The sequence below is a fragment of the Sapajus apella genome, unplaced genomic scaffold, assembly GCF_009761245.1.
Source record: "Sapajus apella isolate SASKATOON/1434 unplaced genomic scaffold, GSC_monkey_1.0 scaffold16, whole genome shotgun sequence".
Taxonomy (NCBI): domain Eukaryota; kingdom Metazoa; phylum Chordata; class Mammalia; order Primates; family Cebidae; genus Sapajus; species Sapajus apella.
In genome coordinates, this window is record NW_022436956.1 from 14,106,461 (window position 1) to 14,130,467 (window position 24,007).

Genomic DNA, 24,007 nt, shown 5'->3' on the forward strand with positions numbered 1-24,007 from the left:
ACACACAGCTTTAAAGGAGACAGATACCATGCAAGTTTAAGACTTGAGCCCTTAGGGAACTGGTTCAGAGAGGAGGAAGGAGGATTCATTTAGATATTTGTATTTATGAAAAATGTCACTAACCTGTTCTGTAGAGGCTGGAGGAACTGAGTCAGAAATATTAAGCCAAATCTTGGTAAACCACGAAAAATTAGGTAAAACAAGAATTCATGTTAATTCTCCTCAACTTGTTGCCAATAATTTCTCATTCCTGAAATGATGTCTGAATCCCGTACTCTTAAAACCAAAAATTAAGTTAGTCCTGCACTAGAGACAGGTAAGTGTTGAGTTGCAATCAAGTTTTTTTCTATTGATTAAGGAAAAGTAAATCTAAAGATCAGTTTCAGGATTGCGTAGAGAGGTTCTTTTCCTGAAAAACTAAACCTTTTTTTCCTCTTAAAAAAAAAAAAGTAGATTCAGATGGAAATGTCAGGTACTTGGAGCTGAAACCTTGGCCCTTTCTGATCAGAATCACTTTGCACTGAAAAACACAAAAGAACCCCCCCTTCTACCTTTGTACCCAAAAGAAGGCATCTGTATAATGTTACAGAATTAGCATCCACCGGCATGGGATTAAAACTCCAAACAAAGCAGCTGCCTCCAACATTTAAATGAAGTTAGTTTTCTATTAAAGTCTTTTTTTGTTTCTCTCGTTTTGAACAGTAGCCACAGATAGGCTCTAATCTATTTTTTCACAGGTATGCATGAAGTATTTAAAGAAACTTTTCCAAACTTTTTAGGTTTTATGCCCTCTCTTTTCTCTCTGATGAACTGCTCTGCTGGAGACAGGACAGGGTACTTTCCAGGCAAAATCTATTAAGGCACATAGTACTAGACATGATCTTCCACCAGGGAAATCCCAAACCCTGCCCTGGAAACCTCCCCTGACACCCGGTGAGGGTCACTGGAGGCAGAGGTGGGAGATGAACCTTTCCTGATAAAAATTTGCAGTAAGTGAATAGTTTAAAAGGCATGTGAATAAGGGGGAAATATGCTCAGTTAGATGCTTCCAAGCATCCTATAGATGTGGAATGAGAAAGATTGCCTAAGGCATAAGCTAAATCTACAATCAAAATGTTTAAATGGAATTTATTAAGAAAGAAGTAACCTGAATGTAGCAGGAAAAAAAAAACACAAAACTCTTCTGCAAATCATTGGGAATTTAAAAATTATGCCAAATTTTCTCTGAACAGACATTTAAATGCCAACTGTACAAAAGAAATATAATTCTGGGTTTAAGCATGTTGTCTTAAAACGGACAAGAGTGCTTGGTGAACTAAATTTTTTTTAGCTTAAATTACTCCATGTTTTTCCAAAAGCCTGTGATAATTCAGCAGGTTTCCCACATTGTTTATTCTCTCACTGGTATTATGAATCCTCAACACATATTTACTTACAGATGTTAAATGACTGCTTTTCTCCAAATGACTCACATCTATTTATTTTTCTTTGGAATCTAGGAGTGCTTGGAAAGGCACATATTTACGTAAGAGAAACTCTAGTTTCTTGGGTGCCTATTTAAAATAAAATAAGACTCATCTAGAGGATTCTCCTTGTCCAGCCTTTATTAAGGTTTTAGTCGAGTAGTCAACCTAAATGTCTTGAAGCAAAATCGTTGGCTCTGTTTTAATAAACTGCTAGCAGTATACTAATTGCTTTCTTTTTTCATGCGCTCTAGGATATTTATATCTCAGTCCTTTTGACCCACGCTGGATGCTCCGTCCTTCTCGAGGCAGGACTGCTGCTGGTATAAATGCCATCTGGGCATAACCAGATACACAAGATGGTGGCAAACATGAATTCGAATGCCTTTGAGAATCCGACTGTGAGGGAACATCGGGTGCGTGGGGAGAGACCAGGCTGCCTTATCACTCGTTGGACTGGGAAGCTGGTCAGTGAGTGTGTGTTCTGGTGTGTGTTCTCAGTGGTCACAGATTGACAAATGACAAAATTCTCTTTTCATGCTGTGTCAGCAGGAGGACTTACTTTGTTGAAAGTGTGAGGTGAGCAAAGATTTCTGACAAGATTTAGATCTGGGGTAGGGTGGGGATGGGTCGGAGCTAGTCACCCAAGATATCTGCGCTTTATAAAAGAGACGGCAGAAGTCGATGCTGTTTTATAGGCAAGAGGAAAGACAGCGCCAACAAAACAAAAACTATGGTCCCCTAAAATCAAGTAGAATGTTGTTGTTGTTGCTTTTGTAAACCACCTCCCAGGTTCAGGTAATTCTCCCACCTCAGCTGAAATTACCAGGGTGCACCACCATACCTGGCTAAGTTTTGCATTTTTAGTACAGACGGGGTTTCACCATGTTGGCCAGGCTGGTGTCCAACTCCTGATTTTGATTTCAGGTCATCCTCTCGCCTCGGCCTCCCAAAGTGCTAGGATTACAGGCATGAGCCACCGTGCCCAGTCAGAATGGGTTTTATGTGTGGAATGTTTTTGTTTTTGTTTTGTTTTCTTAAGTTTCGTATACCTTTTTCTGTGGAACAGATGATCAGATGTGAGCTACTTTGAAATGATGCAGCTATTTTGGCTATGGCAGACATGGAGATGTGCCACTCAGATCCCTGTACAGCAGAGACGTGAGAAGCGCAGTTGGCCAACAGCCTCCAGCCCCCGGCACCTTCAGGCACAGCGTCAGTGCTGAATCCCAGGGCACACTCTTCATGGGGCAGCCCACAGCCAACGACTGGCCAAGGTCAGGCTACATGGTCTAGCACTTTCCACCCAAAGCAAGACTCCCCTAATGGGCAGTTTTGGCTCTGGAGAACCCTGCTGAATGACAAAGACTTGGTCAGGTGCTCAAGGGAAGCAGCTCTACTATGCCAATATCAAGGCCTAGTTGGGAAACACACATATATATATATATTTATAATTTATTATATATATTATATGCATACATATATTAAACATAGGATTTATCATATACTCATGTACACACATATGTATAGGTATTCTATATAACTATTTTATATACTTAGCCTCATTTGGAGGCTATCTGGGTAGACGCCTCCAAAGATTTATTTCTCAAAACTTCTGAGCCTTTAGACACATCCTACTCCGCACCATCAGGAGCTAAAATTTCTCCCAGCACAGGAAGACAATAAAAAGGACTTTCCCCCACAAGGCAACAGTTGCTCCCTTCAAAAGCTTCTCCCACCCTCTCTCCTGAATGCCAGGCCTGTAATCAGAGCTAAACTGCCGCATAACCCAGCCAGAGATATGCCAGGTCTGCCAGGAGACGAAAGGCATTGTGTCCACGAAGGTGCTGCAAGTGGGAAGCTCCAGCATACACTGGTAGCGATGAGGGGAGGGCATCCCCAGAGGCTGGATTCTGAGGCTGCTCTATCAAGGAGGCTGCACCACAAGATAGAACAAGGGAGAGTTTGTTGACGTAGGGGCACTCCAGGGGATGGTGCAAACTCACTCCTAGAGATGCTTCAAAAAGCCTGGAAAAAGTGATGGCTCACACTGAGTAAGGTTCAAATGCCTGAATCACCATGGCTGATGGCCAAAGTGAAGGGACTGAAAGCCTCCTGGGTGTTTGCATGCTAGAATAGATATATTACGTGACTTTGCTAGGCCCACTGGACAATCATTTTCCATGGAAGGCCAGAGGACAGATGCACCAGCTACCAAAGCCAGCAGGAATATACTGGAGAAGGGAGGCACCAACATCACTAAGCAGCTCAGTGGTGGCTCCCCAGTGCCAGCCAAGGCTAATGCCAGGAAAGGTGGTCATGAAACTTGGCTCTCTGCTAGCAACGAAGATGATGGGTCCCTGAAGAAATATAGGCCAGGTGACATCACTCTATTGTGTGAAGCCAGGAAGGTTGGGGGGGCAGTCATAATTTTTACAATGACCAAGAAGATCAGAGGGGCAGCCAAGGGGCCTGATGCTTAAAGAGTCAAGGACATGGTTAATAGAGCACAGTATCCAAGGGGCAAAGCAGATGGGCAGCCAACAAAAGCATCGCGTCCTCTGTATAATAAAAAAAGAGCAAGGGCTGGGCACGGTGGCTCACACCTGCAATCCCAGCACTACTTTGGGAGGTTGAGGCAGATGGATCGATCACCTGAGGTCAGGAGTTCAAGACCAGAAGTTCAAGACCTATAGGCGAAACCGTATCTCTACTAAAAACACAAAAGTTAGCTGGGCGTGTAGTGTGCCTGTAATCCCAGCTACCTGGGAGGCTGAGGCAGGAGAATTGCTTGAACCCGTGAAGTGGAGATTGCAGTGAGCCGAGATTGCACCACTGCACTCCAGCCTGGGTGGCAGAACAAGACTCTGCCTAAAAAAAAAAAAAAGCAACTGTGGTTGAGCAAGGCAGAGAGCAGTGGTCCCAATAAAAAGCCATGATCCTTGCTTGGTTTCTGGACCTGAGTCAGTTTTCAAATCTGGAATCTGTAGACTGAAAGGTAACAGGTCACCAAAGGGAAGGGCCCTCCAACACCATGGCAGATATGTATAGTAATTTTCCCAGTCTGTCCCCAGAAAGACCTTCGGCCATTTACTCAAGTGACCATAGACTGGAAGAAGGAGAATGCTTAGGCATTTTGAGGACTAATTTGTTAGAGAAGGAGTTTGAGTTAATAATGATACCCAAAGAGCCTGTTAAAGTGGGAACACCTAGGGCTCAGGGAATAAAACGAATCCTAGAAAAGCTTACGTGGATTCACAGGTGCTGCAGACCCCCTGAAGGTTATTTTCCCAGTCCCAAGATAGTACGATAAAATTAAGCTCAAGTCAAAGACTCATCTAGGGAAGGATTCCTCTTGTCCAGCCTTTATTAAGGTTTTAGTCCAGTAGTCAATCTAAATGTCTTGAAGCAAAATCGTTGGCTCTGTTTTAATAAACTGCTAGCAGCATACTAATTGCTTTCATTTTTCATGCGCTCTAGGATATTTATACTTAGCCCTTTTGACCCACGCTGGATGCTCCGTCCTTCTCGAGGCAGGACTGCTGCTGGTATAAATGCCATCTGGGCATAACCAGATACACAAGATGGTGGCAAACATGAATTCGAATGCCTTTGAGAATCTGGCTGTGAGGGAACATCGGGTGCGTGGGGAGAGACCAGGCTGACTTACCACTCGTTAGATTGGGAAGCTGGTCGGTGAGTGTGTACAATTGGGATTGATGTATGACTACTTGGCACACTGGGTCTTTGGCCTACAGATTAACAACTGTCATAGTAAGGAAGCCAAGTGGAAATCTCTGACACTCCCTATTCCTACTCTGGCTAAAGTAGTAATATAGAAGAATATTACATCCTGGGCAGTGAGGAGAATGGCAAAGATTAGTGTCACTCTTAAAGAAAAGGGGTGGTGGACTCTACCATACCTTTACTGAACTGGCCAGGATGGATTCTGGAGAATGGCTATGGACGACTCCGAGTTCAACCAAGTAATAGCACCAATTGCAGCTGCTGTGCTTCAGATACATGATATGCAGTCATTCATTTGACAAGTGCATTTTTTTTCCTGTTTGAATCAGGAATGAGGATCAAAAATAGTTCACATTTTATGGAACAGACAGCAATATATATATATATTTCTAGCTCTGCCCCAGGGCTATGATAACTCCCACCTTCTTTCATATTATAATGCAAAGAGATCTGAGCCATCTGGGTACTACAGAACACACCTTGACAACATCAACATCAACAGACTGGTCACGATGGGTAAGAGATGGCCAGCAGGCTGGACGCCTTGGTGACACACATGTGCTCCAGAAGGTGGGAGATAAATCCTACAAAGATTCAGGGATGCTATTTCAGTATAGTTGTAAGGAATCCAGTGGCCAGGAACATGCTGAGACAACTCCTCCAAAGGAAAAGACAAATTGCTGCATCTCGTAGCCTCTCTACAAAGAAATTCTTTCTTCTTCGTGGACTTCTTCAGGTTCTGGAGGCTACACGTTCCAAACCCAGGGAAACTGCTCCAGCCCACATTCCAGGTGACATGGAATTAAGCCAGTTTTGTGTTGGTCTGAAAACATAAAAGAATTCTGTTGCAACTCCAGGCTACTATGCAAGCAGCTCTGCTACTTGGGCCATGTGTTCAGTAGATCCTTTGATATTGGAGGTGTGTGTGGTGGAAAAAGATGAAATATGGAGTTTATTGCAAACCCCAGCAGGAGAACTACCACCCAGGGCCCTGGAGTTCTGGAGAAAGGTCATGCCATCTGCAGCAAAGATTTACACACCTCCTGAAAATCAGCTTTTCTCAAGGGACTGGGCCGTGTGATGGAATATTTGTCCAAGAGAGAGCGGTCGTTTATCCAGAGCTTCCCATGAAGACCTAGGCCTTGTTGGATCCACCAAGTCATGAAGTCAGATGGACCCAGTAGCAACGTAACATAAGATGGAAATGACTTATCTGCAACCAGTCATGAGTAAGATGTCTGAGTAGCTAGTCCAGACTCCGTGTCATCTGACGCAGTTGTGTCAGTACCTGCTCCTCAGCCATATCACACATATGGCCTTTTGTGGGAAGGTGAATATGACAAGCTGAAGGAGGAGAAAGAAGCCTAAGCCAGGTGCATGGATGGACTCGGTTGGTGTGTATGTGCAAGCCTCAAGCAGACACTGGCTGGCTACATGGCAGCCTCATTCAAGTGGTTTGGAAGACAATGACAAGAGAATACCCTCTCAATGTGTGGAGCTTTGGGTGATATATCTTGTCATGTATTTTTGTCAAAGGAGACAGTGTTCTGAGGTTAGAATATGTACAAACTCAGAGGCAGTGGTGAATCACATAACTGGCTGGACAAGGGCCCAGAAAGTAAAAGATGGGAAAATCGGTAACAAAGGGTCCTCGAGTAAAGACATGTGGATAGACAGATGAGGATGGACATGAAGTGTGAAGATCTTTGTGTCACATATTAACACCCGTCAGAAAATACCCACTACAAAAGAGGAACTAAACAACCAAGTCGACAAAATGACTTGGCCAGCTGATGTTAGGCAGTCTTTGTGAGTGTTGGTCCAATGGGTACAGGTATGAAGTGGCTATAGCAGCAGGGATGCAGGTTGTGCATGGGTCAAATAGCATGAACTCCCATTTAGCAAGGCTGGTCTATCTACTGTGATCTCTGAAATGTTCAGCCTGCTAATAACGGAGTCCAAGGCTGAACCCCCAATATGTTACTGTTGGGGAGACCAATTGGCCATTTGGTGGCAAAATAACAAATTGTACCCCTTTCATCCTGGAAGGGTCAGCACTTCTTTTCCACAGGGATAAAGCCATATTCTGGACATGAGTATGCCTTTCTTGCCTAGGGGCCTCAGCCAGCACCACTAATGGGAGGCTTGCAGAATGCCTGATCCATAGGTGTAGAATTCCATGCAAAATAGCATCTGACTAGGGAACCTGCTTTATGGAAAAGAAAATGTAGGAGTTAGCCCACGGCCATGGGATTCACTGGTTGGAGTAGCAATAGTATGAGGCAGATGCCAGCCTAGGTGGGAATTGAAGTAAATTGCTTAAGGAGTAGGTGAAGCACCACCCTGAAGACAATACTGTGCAAGGATGAGGTGGTATTCTCCAGGATACTGTGTACACAGTGAGTCAGAGACCTTTGTAGGATGCAGTGTCCCCAGTACATCGATCCAGGAACCAAGGTGTGGAAGTAGGAGTGGCCCTACTTGCCATTACTCCCGAAGATTACTGGGGAACTTTGTGCTCTCCAACCCCTCATCTCTGGCCTATGCAGTTTGAACTCCTGGTTCCTCAAGAGGGTACATTCTCACCAGGGGACATGGCAAGAGTTCCCCCAAATGATAAGCTATAGCTGTAATGCTGCCTGGGCACACTGGGCTCCTTGTATCCAAAGACTAGCAGGCAAGAACAAGAACCATCATCTCCTTAGGAGCAGTTGACTCTGATCAACAGGAGGATGCAAGGCTGTTGTTACACATTGGGTTTAAGGGATAACATATGGAACTCAGTGACCAATTTGGGTACCTCTTGGTACTCCCTTACTCAATTAGGACTGTGATGGACAAGTATAGCAACCCTAGTCTGGGCAGCATATGGTTACCAAGAACACAGACTATAAGGAATTAAGGTTTAAGGTTTGAGTGAAACCACCAGGTAAGCCGCTGAGACCAGAGAGACAAAAGTCAAGGGGATACAATGGAAGCAGAAGCAGAAGAGGGAGAGAGTGGGTACCAGTTGTAGCCCTAAAATCAACTGCAGTGACAGGGGTTTTAGGCCATTAGAGGAGCTGCCCTTGATCATGGATGGAAAATTGGATCTACACATTGCACAGAGTGGACCATGGCAGACACTAAGATGCACAACTCCGATCCATCCTCAGAAAAGGAGTGGTTTCCAGCTACAAGAAGTATGGTTAGCCGACAGCTTCCAACTGTTAGCTCCTTTAGCATTTGTATCAGTGTTAAAGCGGAAGCTATGTTCTTGTGGCATTCCCAAATCGACGACTGAGAAAAGCATTGGTAAAGGACCCTGGCCATTTCTGGGCAAGTCATGCCTTGTCTAATGGAAAATCTTTGCTCCAGAGCATCCCACTGGGCTGACCGACTTATGTCTGTAGCATGGTCTGACGGTCCCTCTTGCTCAACCCTACTTCTTCCCGTTCTTTCACAGGTGTTACTCCCCAACAACACTCTCTGCACTCCCAACTCCACCTCAGCATCTGCTTCCTGGACAACAGAATCTGTGACACTGGTGTCTTTGATAAATTTACAAGCCCTGTACAACTGTTTTGCTTCATTGTATGCTCTACTATGGAGTCCAGATATTTCTGTAGTGCAGTTGTTTTAACCACTTATCCACTGATTGAATAATATCTAACCTCCTAGATCTAGCTCATTAAGATGATTACATCTAAGGCTATACTTACATTCTCCCTGAAAATGGTAATGTAGTCCATAACAGGAGCCTCAAAATGTATGAGGTAATGGAAAAATGAAATTTAAATTTAAAGCAAACAAAATGTTAACACAACCGAGACAGTTCCTGTTGTCCTAGTTGTATTCCCTAACAGTGGAATAAAGCTTACATCTGCCCTCAAATGTATCGAATATTTCAGAAAACATTTTTCTCTCTTTAGTCTGTATTATCTGATGTCTGCTTCCCCTAGTCTCATTCTTATTTATTAAACACCTTAATTGTATTACTTAGGTGACTAAGAAGCATTCAAGGATGAAGTCAGAATGAGCTGATGAACTGAAATTGCATTGTCTTTTTTTTTTTTTTAACAGATCTAGATCTTGCAGACCATAATAGAAAACCTGTCTCCTTTATTTTTAGAGTCATATATGCTTTACAAGGCTGTCTCTTGAATTTTAAGGAGGAACAGTAGTGTGACTGCTTCATCCTTTCCAATAACAAAATCTTTGATAAAGACTCCTGGAACATTATTGTTTTTCCTTGATAAATGCCAATTTTAAGTTCACTTGGAACATTATGCCTCCTTGATAAAAGTGTGAGTTAGAACTGAGTGATCTCTCTCACCTTCGGCTATCTGCTGAAACCAGTTTTAGGGCTCTAGAATGTCCCAAGGTTAAAAAATAAATCATCAGTCTTCTTGGGTCACATTACTGGTTCATTTATTCTTGTGAATGACACCCAGCCTGTGTCCAGTATGGCATTTCAGAGGAGAAGGGAGGACAACAGATTTGTCCCAACCACAATTTCACAATTCTGGAAATGGCGAGGGCAAATTCCAATCTGGATCTAGAGCTATTAGCCACATCAGTGATTCTGTTACAGAGCCTATCAATTTAGAAAATGGATATTGAGGACATCTCATTTTAGTTTTTCAGTGAAAAGGAAGACTAACAATAAAGGTGTGTGCTGGGGAACTTTAGCAGCAAGCACTACAGTACAGCTGTCAGTGCATGGATTCCGCAACCAAACTGCTTGGGTTTGCATCCTGGTCTTGTCATTTACCAGCCACGTGACTTTTGGTATTACTTAACCTATCTGTGCATCAACTTCCTCACTAGTAAGAAAATGGAGATAAGTAAGAGTGCTGACTTTGTAGGGTTGTTGTAAAGACCAAATAGGAACTTCTTTTCCAGAGAAGAACTGAAAGAGAAATGTGACTTCAAAACTCAACCTTCTTGTTTTAAATCCATTCTAGTAACTAGAGAACGTCACAGCATTTTCAGTTCAGTAGTAATTGGATGTCTTGATACATGTCTGCTTTGCAGGTACTCAGAGAAGCTCACATTAAATAGTAATTAAATAAAATGTAGCACTGAGGTTTAAATCATAATTCTTTGAAGTCTGAATAGCAAGCAGAAATAATCTTAAATTTAAACAGGTCATGATATTTATGTACTTCTGAGGCATTGAAAGAGAAGTTAATGGACTCTCTCTTCAATACAGAAATAAAGTAGTCCTTAGACTTTAATCCTTGGTGGAAGGTTAATTCATAATAGCTTTTCAAGAAATTATTGATAAGCAAGCAGGGTTCAAATGTACAAAATTCTAATACTTACAAAATACTATTTTCTAAGGAAAAAAGGGCCCCCTGAATAAGAAGTGGCAAATTTTAATTTCAACAAATGAGATTTTCAATCTTACTCATAAACGGTGATGCCAAATATCTCAAGAGAGGGTTTATCCTCAAAGGATAAAAAAGGAGTATAAGGAGCATGTCAGAAGTATAAGATTTTGCTAACAGAAAAGCAATCACACATTTCTTATGAATCTTTGTTTTGTAGTTTTCAACTCTGGAAAAATTCCAATTAAATTTTTCAAAATGGTCAGACTTAAGTTTGGGACAATCCTCCAGAGAACTCAACCACAGAACCAGTGAACATTTTTAGCTATATAAAAATAAACATATACCTTGACCCCACACTCCAGAAAAAAAAATCAGAACACAAAGAGAAAATGGATTTGAATTTTAATTTTTTTAAAGATTATCTCTCTATATATATTAATAAAAAGTGCAAAGAATAGATCTTCATGTTTAAATTATGTTCTAAAATAAAATATATATATATATATATATATTTTTTTTTTCCATTAACTCCAGGAGACAACTGGCAAGTAAAGAGCCTGAGAGAGTCCAGTCCCTCTCCATCACTACAATGGACATATATTTCAAGGAAGCACCTATGAAAAATAGTAGAGTGTTCACAACACATCTGGTACCACAGATAGCTTCTGGGTGTTCTTGAAAGCAGTTTGTTTGCATTTTCAATCTGACATGAAATGAAGGGAAAAATCAAATTCATAAACAGAAATTACATTACTTAGAACAATCTAGTATTCTGTATTCACGTTTTACATGCCCTAGAGCCTAGCATTTCCATGTAGCAAGCTACACTCACATGTGCGTTAGTAACAGCTATCAGCGGCGTGCCTCAAATGGTGATCAGCTCTTAATGCAAGTGCTCTCTGCTCCTGCCACTGCTGGTTTAGCGACATAGCTGGAACATCTGGTTAGAATGGGATGTTCTTTTCTTTAAAAATAAACAACATTTTTAAAAAACATTGTAGCATTCAGCCCTGTTATTACTAGCTTAAATTATATTTGGAGCTTAATATTTACTGAGAGGTCTTAATAAACAAGGGGCTTATACTATCTGCTTTTCTTACATATTTATGGCAATGGTGGCAAAAGGTTGCAGAAGCTTTTAATAATAAAAAAAGATATGTGACTCTGGATTTCATCCTTTAATGCAATCTAGGATATTTCAACAATTCAAATTCAAAAATTGATTTCTACTGTGGCTTCAGCAGCTATTCACCCACATGTAGAAAGAATCCCTTGGTTTTGATTTGGTTTTATTACTCTTTGCCTTTTTCATAACTGGAAATAATTCTTATTTTAGAAAAGATATGTTCTATATATTGTGCCTACAGCAATATATCAGTAATACTGGCTATGACAGCATTTTGCCTCATAATGTTAATAATATGCTCTCACTGAATCTGGACAAAGTCAATATTAAAATACAGGTAAGCTGCAGACAATCAATTAGGCATAACATGTAGACTCAAGGTCCATGGTCTCTTCTCTTCTTCTTTTAGTCCTGTTATAAAAATAATTTTGGTTACAAGTGTCTACACAGCACCAATTTTATTTCAAAAGCAGCATTTTTACTCAGCCACCCAAATGAATCTGTAAGTACACATGCTCAGATAGCTTTTTTCATTTACTTCTGTTCTGTAACTCTAAAAGACCAGTAATTGTATTACATTTTTTCTCTTAATCAAAAATTATTTGGCAATTATTAAAACCATCAATTACAATGCCCTAAAAATACCCACATCCGCTGAATTAAATGAGAAGCTCCCTTTACATGCAACTGTATAATAAAAGAATTATGCCCGCAGTTGATAAACACTGTGTTCTGTGATAACAGAAGAAACAGGTCTCTAACAGTAAAAAAGCATTTCATAAAACTTTGCCATATATAAAATATCTTATTAATTGTGACCATTCCACTTATGATTAAAGCATAACATAAGTGTTTGTTCTGCCTTCTGCTGTGGAACAGTCCGGGGTCATACAACTTCAAAAAATAAGAGTGCATCTGTTTCCCAGGCTGACAAAAGCAGAGGGCTCAATTACACTGTATCTCTCTCAAACTCGTCTGCACTCATGCGTACATACACAAAGCACCTACAGTTTCAATCTTCATGATACTGTTGCCACACTTTTTTCTTACTTCCAAAAATATGTCAGGAAAATGTGTTTGCAAAATAATTATTCTTGTCCATGCCCAGCCTGGATCTCCGTTGCTCATTTTTATGATTTTGAAAGATAAAGTCTGCAGCAGAAGGAGAATAGGCCTTATTCATCTTTCTCAAACCCTTTGGTTTCCACCTTTAATGTTACACTGAATGTAGATTTGACTCAATAGGCCTGGGTCAAAGGCTTTACAGATAGCAAACCTGAAGTGCATTAAGAGAATAAACATCTGCCACATGGCACAGGAAAATTTAAAAAGTAGCATTAATAAACACAACTCCTCATACATGAAGAATTTACAAGAGTCATCTAAAAACTTCATAAAAAATTAAATTTGTAGGAGGGGTGGAATTATGTAACAAAGGTCAAAAGGTCAAATGCAATCAGATAATAATTGCATTCTTTGAAAAAATACTTCACTTACACACCTTCTGCCCCAGTTATGCTAAGTATTTCTCAAGTCTCCCATCTGTAAACATGGTGGACCAAGAAAAATACACATTAAAGAAAGGGATTACATCTGATTAACAAGGGAACAGAAGAACAAACAAAAAGATTTCAGAGCACATAAGGAACTAGCTTTTAAAGAAAAGTGCTTTAAATGTGCTTCTGCAAAAATATGACTTAGAGGCAATTCTGAAGTTTTGACACTTACACTTTACTCATAGGTTGGGCAGTTATTCTTCTATGAGTCAACTAAATTGAAATGCAAAACAAAAGAATTGTCCAATTATGACATCACAAAGTCCCAGGGAAAATCTGGGAATAAAAGCTCCTTTTGATTAATGTTTCCTACTTTTGATTGCAAAGTGCAAGAGCAAGGGCTTTGAATGAATGACACAGGTGGGAAAGTCATAAGCTCTTCCCCCACATTCCCCCACACACACCACAGATAGTTTATGAGCTAATTCTCAACTCTCCTGGCACAGGTATCCAGGACTCTATTGGATTCTTTATAAAGTCAGGCCTCAATTCCCAGTAGCTTAAAGTAATGAAAAAGAAAGATATGAGAAAATATATTCAATAAGCAAAAATAAAAGAACTCTGGAATCTGACATAGGTAATGGCTGATATAATGTACTAGGGGCATTAAAAGTGAGTTGGTAACATACAAAGAGATCAGACTGTTCTGTGGTGCTTCTGGAACAACTGCAAGTTTTCCTGGAGTTTTCACTCTACATCTACTCTTCTTCAAGGTTCTAACAGAGTTATAGCCTCTTACTGCATACCTGAGATTAGAATCAGGTTGAAAAATTCTTAAAACACTTTCAATTATTTCAAAAGAGAGAAATGAGAACAAAAAAAAAAAAATCACCCGGGTTGAGAAATGAGAAGTTAATTCTAAACACAACAAAAATATTAGGCAAACCACATGTCAAAATAAAAAAAAATGGAATTGAACCAAAAAAGGCAAGGAGGGAGGGCAGCGGAAGGAAGAACTAGGAGAGAAAAGTTCTGGCCCTTCCTGTGAAGATTCCTTGTCTCCTCGTTTAAATTCTCTAAGAGACCCTTCTGAGGGGCTACACTGTTCATGCTATCTTCATAAGTACACCCAACAGTAATGATAACCAAGTGGCAGACAAATCCCAGTGAACACAGTAAGAAGGCGGTGATTTCTTTGTCATCTTTCCTCAGAGAGGGCACATAGACTGGAAATGTGGCCAATTCCGCTGGCTAAGCCAAATAAACCTGTGGTAGAAAATACCAAAAATGGCCCCCTACCCACTCCAGGGGAAAAATATACAAAATCCCTCCCAAACCTAAACAGAACAAAACAAAACAAAAACAACCTTCTCCCTCCTAAAGAAAACCACATTAAAAACAAATGCCCTGCAACAAGTCCTTATGCGTATGTTTTCACAAGGCTGGTAGAGGTTATTTTGTTTTCGATTCCACATAAATTTTATCTCCATCCCTAATGCCGAAAGAATGCAATGCCCGAGAGCTGTACTTCATTTCCTCTGGGCCAAAGGGTGCTTCATGGTCAAAATAGTAGAGAAGCATGTTGCTTGTGGGTAATTGTACTAGAGTTTTTAACTGTTTCTTTAGTTCTGCAACTGTTTGGTCCAGACGAATGCTCATTTCTTCCACCTGATCATTAAAGTGGACTTCTACTTTTGCACTGCTCTGGGGTCTTAGGTCCACTTCTGCCAAAGGCTCCAACTTCCCATATTTTGTGATCAGTTCATGATACCTAGAAGGATTAAAAAAAGAAAAACATAAAACAGTGTCAGCTTAAACTACTAGCACATGAACTGTGGACTTCTTCCCAACTACAGATAAACTATATTACTACTCTCAACATCTTTTAAAAATCTTATTCTATCACATGACCTCTGTAGATTCTGTGACCTAACGTGAGTGCCCTAGGGAGGGCACAGCAAAACCATATCTTTGTGGACAGGGGAATCATTTTTCCTGAAGATGGTCACTATACCTACTGTTAATCGATTATTACATAAGAATAGGCGTCGAAAGAAATGAAACCTATAAAAGTAGACAACATAAAGATAATAGAATTCCAGTCTCTCTGTAGAACTTGCTTTCTGGGGTGTCATCATCAAGACAGACAGACATGCAGGCATGTAAGTCTTGGGAATAGATGGAAAGATGGAAGGAGGCTAGCAGTTTCTGACACCTGGAGAAGACATAACTTATAAACAAAAACATGCAGTTGTATGTTAGCAATTAACCTAGCTCTTTCAGTGATGCCTTGTTTGAATGTTCCAACCTAATCTCAGGTGTAATACATAGAAGTTATGGAAGACTCAAGAATACACTCTTGGAAAAAAGTGTTAAATAAGAGACGTATGTTTCTTGATCAAGGGAGGAATACAGAGAAAAAGACACCAAGAGGAAAGTGAATTACAGAGATGAGAATAGGGCCCACAAAGGTCATGTTTCCCATAAAGAAAATCTCGTCTGCACCGCCAGCCTTCGAGGATTTAGATCTGATTTTATCAAGGACTCTTAGAAGTTTCCTACATACCAGAAGGGGAAAAAATGCTGAAAAAAATTAGTATTAGTTTTATTAAAACAAGATTAAACACTGAAGTCACTTTAATTAAGGATCAGAATACAAGTCACATAAAATTATTCCCTTACCTCCCCCACACCACTTTTAGATTTAACGCAATTAAAATCAGTGTCATAATAAGGTTTGTGGGTGCATTAAAGATACAGTAAGTGCTCATACCCGGAATCCTACCACCTTGGGAAGCCCAAGGGGAAGAATCACTTGAGCCCAGGAGTTTGACCAGCATGGGCAACATAGTAAGACCCCCATCTCTTAAAATAAAAAAAAAAAAGATGGCTGTGCTTAGAGATGGAAGTAATCATTTCCAATAAGTAGAAATAACAGGGAATGGTTAAAAATAGCCCTGGCTCTGTCTTCAGGGTCTTGACTCCATCTTATAATTAGCTGTGTGACTTGGCAACTACTCTGTCTTTTTGGATCTCAGTTTCCTCATTAGTAAGATCAGGAATAATTTCTGCCTTTCCTACTGTATAAGACAGTCATAAAAACTAAATAAAATAAGAAATGAGTAAACACTTTGTAAATTCTATGTTCATTAAAAAATGAAAATATTTACATTATATTACTGCTGCTCTGGAGCTTCTATTATTAAAGCACACACACCCATTAAAAAATATAAGATTGAAATTTACTTAGGTGAGACTTCAGGATATCAGGATTTTAGCAAAGGCAAACAAAACAAAACAAAGCAAAAGAAAGAAAAACAAAGCTACCAGGACTTAAAATTTTCCAAGGCTCCAAACTGAAAAGGTAAGATAACCCAAAGTCTCGGGTTATCTTTTCTCCACCCCATATCCTAGTATATGCCTTCAAAGAACTGAAACTAGGTTATGAAAATTTAACAAAATCTCAGAAAAGACAGCAGAACCCAGTGGTTAAGTAAGAACTGAACCCAGGATGGCTGAATAGGAACAGCTCTGGAGTGCAGTTCCCAGTGAGAACAACACAGAGGGTGAGTGATCGCTACATTTCCAAACGAGTTATTACTGCCCACAGACCAGGAGATTCCCGGGCTGAAAAGCGCCACAAGTTTCCAGCATGGCTGTTTCAGCCGGCGCAGCTGGTCTCTGCACAAAAACTCACACAAATCTGGGCGGCTGTTTCAACTGGTACTGGGAGACAGAGCCGCCCATTCAACTGAAAAAAAAAGGGGCTGAAACAGGGAGCCAGGTGATCTGGCTCAGCAGGACCCACCCCCACAAAGACCAGCAATCTGAAACGCTCTGGATTGAGAGTTTCACAGCAAGTGCAGCTGGACTTGGGACAGTCCAGCTCGGTCAGGGGGACAGGTGTCTGCCATTACTGAGGCAGTCCACCACTACCAAGGCAGTCCGCCATTACCGACACAGTCTGCCATTACTAAGCCAGTCCGCCATTACTGAGGCAGTCTGCCATTACAGAGGCAGACCGCCATTACCAAGGCAGGTCTAACTATACCTCTATAAACAAAACTGCAAGGAAGTTCACACAGCAGCTGGGCAGAGCCCATGGCAGCTCAGCAATGCCTCTGCTGGCAGACTATGACTAGGCTACCTCCTCACTGGGCAGGGCATCTCTGAAAAAAGGCAGCAGCACGTCAGGAACTTATAAATAAAGCCCCACCTTCCCAGGACAGAGCACCTGGGAAAAAAGGTGGTTACAGGTTCCACTGCGGCAGACTTAAATGTACCTGCCCAGTAGCTCTTAATGGAACAACAGAGCTCACAGCTCAGCATTTGAGCTCCTATAAGGGTCAGACTGCCTCCTCAAGCAGCTCCCTGACCCCTGTATATCCAAAGAGACACCTCATAAAGGAGAGCTCAGGATGACATCTGGTGAGTATCCTTCTGGGACAAAGATAACAGAAGAAGAAACTGGCAGAAATCCTTACTGTTCTTCTGCAGCCACTGCAGGCAATTCCCAGGCAAGCAGGATCTGGAGTGGACCTCCAGCAGTCCTAGAGCAGAGGGGCCTGACTGTTAGAAGGAAAACTAAAAAAAAACAGAAAGAAGTAACTTCATCATCAACAAAAAGGATGTCCACTCAGAGACCCCATCCGAAAGTCACCAACTGCAAAGACCACAGGTAGATAAATCCACAAAGATGGGAAGAATCAAGCACAAAAACGATGAAAACACCCAAAACCAAAAGGCCTCTCCTCCTCCAAGGATCACAACTCCTCACCAGCAAGGGAACAAAGTTGGATAGAGAATGAGTCTGATAAATTGACAGAAACAGGCTTCAGAAGGTGGGTAATGACAAACTTTTCAGAGCTAAAAGAACATGTTTTAACCCAATGTAAAGAAACTAAGAACCTTGAAAAAAGGTTTGACGAAATGCTAATGAGAATAAACAGCTTAGAGAAGAATATAAATGACCTGATGGAGCTGAAAAACACAACATGAGAACTTCATGAAGCATACACAAGTTTCAATAGCCAAAGTGACCAAGCAGAAGAAGGGATATCAGAGATTGAAGATCAACACAATGAAATAAAATGAGAAGGCAAGATTAGAGAAAAAAAGAGTAAAAAGAAATGAACAAAGACTCCAAGCAATATGGGATTATGTAAAAAGACTAATCTACGTTTGACAGGTGTACCTGAATGTGACGGAGAGAATCAATCCAAGCTGGAAAACACTATTCAGGGTATTATCCAGGAAAACTTCCCCAACCTACCAAGGCAGGCCCATATTCAAGTCCAGGAAATACAGAGGACACCACAAAGATATGCCTCAAGAAGAGCAACCCCAAGACACATAATCGTCAGATTCACCAGGGTTGAAATGAAGGGAAAAATGCTAAGGGCAGCTAGAGAGAAAGGTCAGGTTACCCACAAAGGGAAGCCCATTAGACTCACAGTGGATCTCTCAGCAGAAGCCCTACAAGCCAGAATAGAGTGGAGGCCAATATTCAACATCCTTAAAGAAAAGAACTTTCAACCTAGAATTTCATATCCAGCTAAACTAAGCTTCATAAGTGAAGGAGAAATAAAATCCTTTACAAACAAGCAATTGCTCAGAGATTTCGTCACCACTAGGCCTGCCTTACAAGAGCTCCTGAAAGCAGCACTAAACATAGAAAGGAACAACCAGTACCAGCTACTCCAAAAATGTACCAAATGGTAAAGAGCATCAACACAATGAAGAAACTGCATCAACTAATGGGCAAAACAACCAGCTAGCATCAAAATGGCAGGATCAAATTCACACATAACAATATTAACCTTAAATGTAAATGGGCTAAATGTCCCAATCAAAAGATACAGACTGGCAAATTGGATAAAAAGTCAAAACCCATCGGTGTGCTGTATCCAAGAAACCCATCTCACATGCAAGGACACACATTGGCTCAAAATAAAGGGATGGAGGAAGATTTACCAAGCAAATGGAGAGCAAATAAAAGCAGGAGTTGCAATCCTAGCGTCTGATAAAATAGACTTTAAACCAACAAAGATCAAAAGAGACAAAGAAGGGCATTACATAATGGTAAAAGGATCAATGCAACAAGAAGAGCTAACGATCCTAAATATATACACACCCAATACAGGGGCACCCAAATACATAAAGCAAGTTCTTAATGACCTACAAAGGGAGTTAGACTCCCACACAATAACAGTGGGAGACTTTAACACTCCACTGTCTATATTAGACAGATCAACAAGACAGAAAATTAACAAGGATATCCAGGAATTGAACTCAGATCTGGACCAAGCAAACCTAATAGACATATACAGAACTCCCCACCCCAAATCCACAGAATATACATTCTTCTCAGCACCACATCACATGTACTCTAAAATTGACCACAAAATTGGAAGTAAATGCTCACTCACTACTCAGCAAATGCAAAAGAACAGAAATCATAACAAACAGTATCACAGACCACAGCACAATCAAATTAGAACTCAGGATTAAGAAACTAACTCAGAACTGTACAACTGGATCCTGAACGTTGGATAAACAATGAAATGAAGGCAGAAATGAAGATCTTCTTTAACACCAACAAGAATGAAGACAAAATGTACCAGAATCTCTGGAACACATTTAAAGCAGTGTCTAGAGGAAAATTTATAGCAATAAATGCCCATATGAGAAGCAAGGAAAGATCTAAAATTGACACTCTATCATCAAAATTGAAAGAGCTAGAGGAGTAAGATAAAAAAAAAAAAAAAAACTCAAAAGCTAGCAGAAGACAAGAAACTAAGATCAGAGCAGAATTGAAGGAGACAGAAACAGAAAAAAAAAAAACCCTTCAAAAAATCAATAAATCCAGGAGCTGGTTTTTTGAAAAGATCAACAAAATAGACAGACAACTACCCAGATTAATAAAAAAAGAAAAGAAAGAAGAATCAAATAGATGCAATAAAAAACAATAAAGGGGATATCACCACCGATTCTACAGAAATACAAACTATCATCAGAGATTACTACAAACAACTCTAGGCACACAAACCAGTAAACCTTGAAGAAATGGATAAATTCCTGGACACTTGAACCCTCCCAAGCCTAAACCAGGAAGAAATAGACTAATAACGAGGGCTGAAGTTGAGGCAGCAATTAATAGCCTACAAACCAAAAAAAGCCCAGGTCCAGATGGGTTCACAGCCAAATTCTACCAGACATACAAAGAGGAGTGGTACCACTCCTTCTGAAACTATTCCAAACAATACAAAAAGAGGGAATCCTTCCCAAATCATTTTATGAGACCAACATCATCCTGATACCAAAACCTGGCAGAGACTCAGTGAAAAAAGAAAATTTCAGGCCAATATCCATGATGAACATAGATGTAAAAATCTTCAAAAAGCTTATCCATCATGATCAAGTAGGCTTCATCCCAGGGATGCAAGGCTGGATCAACATATGCAAGTCTATAAATGTAATCCACCACATAAACTGAACCAAAGACCAAACAAAACCACCTGATTATCTCAACAGATGCAGAGAAGGCTTTTGACAAAATTCAACGGCCCTTTATGCTAAAAACTCTCAAGAAACTAGGTATCAATGGAACGTATCTCAAAATAATAAAAGCTATTTATGACAAACCCACAGCCACTATCATACTGAATGGGCAAAAACTGGAAGCATTCCCTATGAAATATGGCACTAGACAAGGATGCCCTCTCTCACCTAGTCAATATAGTATTGGATACTCCTAGTCAATATAGTATTGGAAGTTCTAGCCAGAGCAATCAGACAAGAGAAAGAAATAAAGGGTACTCAATTAGGAAAGGAGGAAGTCAAATTGTCTCTATTTGCAGAAGACATGATTGTATATTTAGAAGACCCTATCGTCTCAGCCCCAAATCTCCTTAAACTGATGAGCAACTTCAGCAAAGTCTCAGGATACAAAATCAATGTGCAGAAATCACAAGCATTCCTATACACCAATAACAGACTTAAAGAGAGCCAACTCAAGAACGAACTGCCATTCACAATTGCTACAAAGAGAATAAAATACCTAGGAATACAACTAACAAAGGATGTAAAGGACCTCGTCAAGGACAACTACAAACCACTGCTCAAAGAAATAAGAGAGGACAGAAACAGATGGAAAAACAGTCCATGCTCATGGTTAGGAATTATCAATATTGTGAAAATGGCCATACTGTCCAAAGTAATTTATAGATTGAACACTGTCCCCATCAAGCTACCTATGACCCTCTTCACAGAACTGGAAAAAACCACCTTAAATTTCATATGGAACCAAAAGAGAGCCCACAAAGCTAAGGCAATTCTAAGCAAAAAGAACAAAGCTGGATGCATCACGCTACCTAACTTCAAACTAGACTAAAGGCTACAGTAATCAAAACAGCATGGTACTGGTACCAAAACAGAGATATAGACTAATGGAACAGAACAGAGGCCTTGGCAACAATGACACATATCTACAACCATCTGATCTTTGATAAACCTGATAAAAACAAGCAATGGGGAAAGGATTCCCTGTTTAATAAATGGTGCTGGGAAAACTGGCTAGCCATGTGCAGAAAGCAGAAACTGAACCCCTTCCTGACACCTTACACTAAAATTAACTCCAGATGGATTAAAGACTTAAACATAAGACCTAACACCATAAAAACCCTAGAAGAATACCTAGGCAAAACCATTCAGGACATAGGCATAGGTAAGGCCTTCATGACTACAACACTACAAGCATTGGCAACAATACCCAAAAATGGACAAATGGGACCTAATTAAACTCCAGCGCTTCTGTACAGCAAAAGAAAGAATCATTAGAGTGAACTGGCAACCAACAGAAGGGGAAAACATTTTTGCAATCTGCCCATCTGACGAAGGGCTAATATCCAGAATCTACAAGGAACTAAAACAGATTTACAAGAAAAAAACAAACAAACACATTCAAAAGTGGGCAAAGGATATGAACAGACACTTTTCAAAAGAAGGCAGTTATGAGGGCAACAAACATATGAAAAAATGTTCATTATCACTGGTCATTATAGAAATGCAAATCAAAACCACATTGAGATACCATCTCACGCCAGTTAGAATGGCGATCATTAAAAAATCTGGAGACAACAGATGCTGGAGAGGATGTGGAGATATAGGAACACTTTTACACTTTGGTAGAGTATAAATTAGTTCAACCATTGTGGAAGACAGTCTGGATTCCTCAAGGACCTAGAAACAGAAATTTCATTTGACCCAGCAATCCCATTACTGGGTATATATTCAAAAGATTATAAATCATTCTATTATAAAGACACATACACACATATGTTCACTGTGGCACTGTTTACAATAGCAAAGACCTGGAACCAACCCAAATGCCCATCTATGATAGACTGGACAAGGAAAATGTGGCACATACACACCATGGAATACTATGTAGCCATAAAAAATGATGAATTTGTGTCTTATGTAGCAACACAGATGAATCTGAAAACCATCATTCTCAACAAACTGACACAAGAACAGAAAATCAAACACCGCATGTTCTCACTCATAGGCGGGTGTTGAACAATGAGAACACATGGACACAGGGAGGGGAGCATCACATACTGGGGTCCGTTGGGGAGGGAATAGGGGAGGGACAGCAGGAGGTAGGGAAGTTCAGGAGGGATAACATGGGGAGAAATGCCAGATATAGGTAACGGGGGGATGGGGGCAGGAAGCCACATTGCCATGTAGGCACCTATGCAACAATCCTGCATGTTCTGAGCATGTACCCCAGAACCTAAAGTGCAAGTGTGTGTGTGTGTGTGTGTGTGTGTGTGTGTGTATATATATATATACACATACATATAATAAAGAAAGAAAGAACTGAACCCAACTCTAGAGACGTTTTACCTTCAGACTATAGAGAAGTAAAATTGTAATAACCTAGCTCTCAAATTTTGCCTAGGAGTAACAAAAGAAACAATGTCAAAGGGGTCAAAAAGAGTTTACTCATACTACATTTCAGCAAAGAGATGACATGAAGAGAAGTGACCAGTTCAAGCACAAGCAAGACAATGAGACACAAAATGGCAACTGAGCACATACCACAGCACAATGAATAAAGGAGAGGAACACATAAGCAAAAGACAGAGGCAGACTCATTCTGAAAGAAAACACAACTGAAGAAAAGGAAAATGCTCCACAAAACTCAAAAGTCTAGAAATTAGTAAGCACCTGAATATAAAATCGGCACTCAAAGACAAATGATAAACTGTAAAATGAGATGAAAATGGAGACTGCAGAGCTAAAGAAACCAACTGAGGAGCAAAACACCACCACAACTGACCCAAGTAAATGAATTAGAAAGAACAGCCCAAAATATTATACCTAACCTAGTGCTATGGTTTGAAGGTGCTCCCCATTACCAAGCTCCTGTGCTGGAAACTTAATCCCCAGTGCAACAGTGCTGAGACGGGGCACCTTTTACAGGTGACTAGGTCACAAGGGCTATGCCTCTATGAATAGATTATTGCTGTTACAGAGGGAGAGGCTAGTTATCCTGGCAAAAGTGAGTTCAGCCCTCTCTTGTTTGTCCTTCCTCCTTCCACCATGGGATGATACAGCAGGAAAGCCATAGCCAGATGCTGGCACCCTGATATTAGACTTTCTAGCCCGCAGAACTGAGAAATAAATTTATTTTCTTTATAAGTTACCAAGTCTGTGGTACTGTTATAGCAACATAAAATTAACTAAGGCACCAAGTTTTTTTCAGAAATAAATTTAACAAGCAAATATTCTAAAATGAGAAAGAACTTAAGAAATAAAGCACCCATGAGTCCTTCTGGTAAAAAAACAAAAACA

The 24,007-nt window shown here is 40.4% G+C and overlaps 1 protein-coding gene across 7 annotated transcripts in view; it reads right to left on the bottom strand.

Annotated features, from left to right (window-relative positions):
- Positions 1-9,603: 9,603 nt before the first annotated feature.
- Positions 9,604-24,007, bottom strand: part of TBCEL (tubulin folding cofactor E like) — a 75,563-nt gene continuing 61,159 nt past the window's right edge. For all 7 annotated transcript variants that reach the window (XM_032285171.1, XM_032285173.1, XM_032285170.1 and 4 more), the window contains one exon: positions 9,604-14,918. In XM_032285171.1, the coding sequence (XP_032141062.1) occupies positions 14,600-14,918 (319 nt within the window). In that variant the 3' untranslated portion in view covers positions 9,604-14,599. The remainder of the gene's footprint in view (positions 14,919-24,007) is intronic.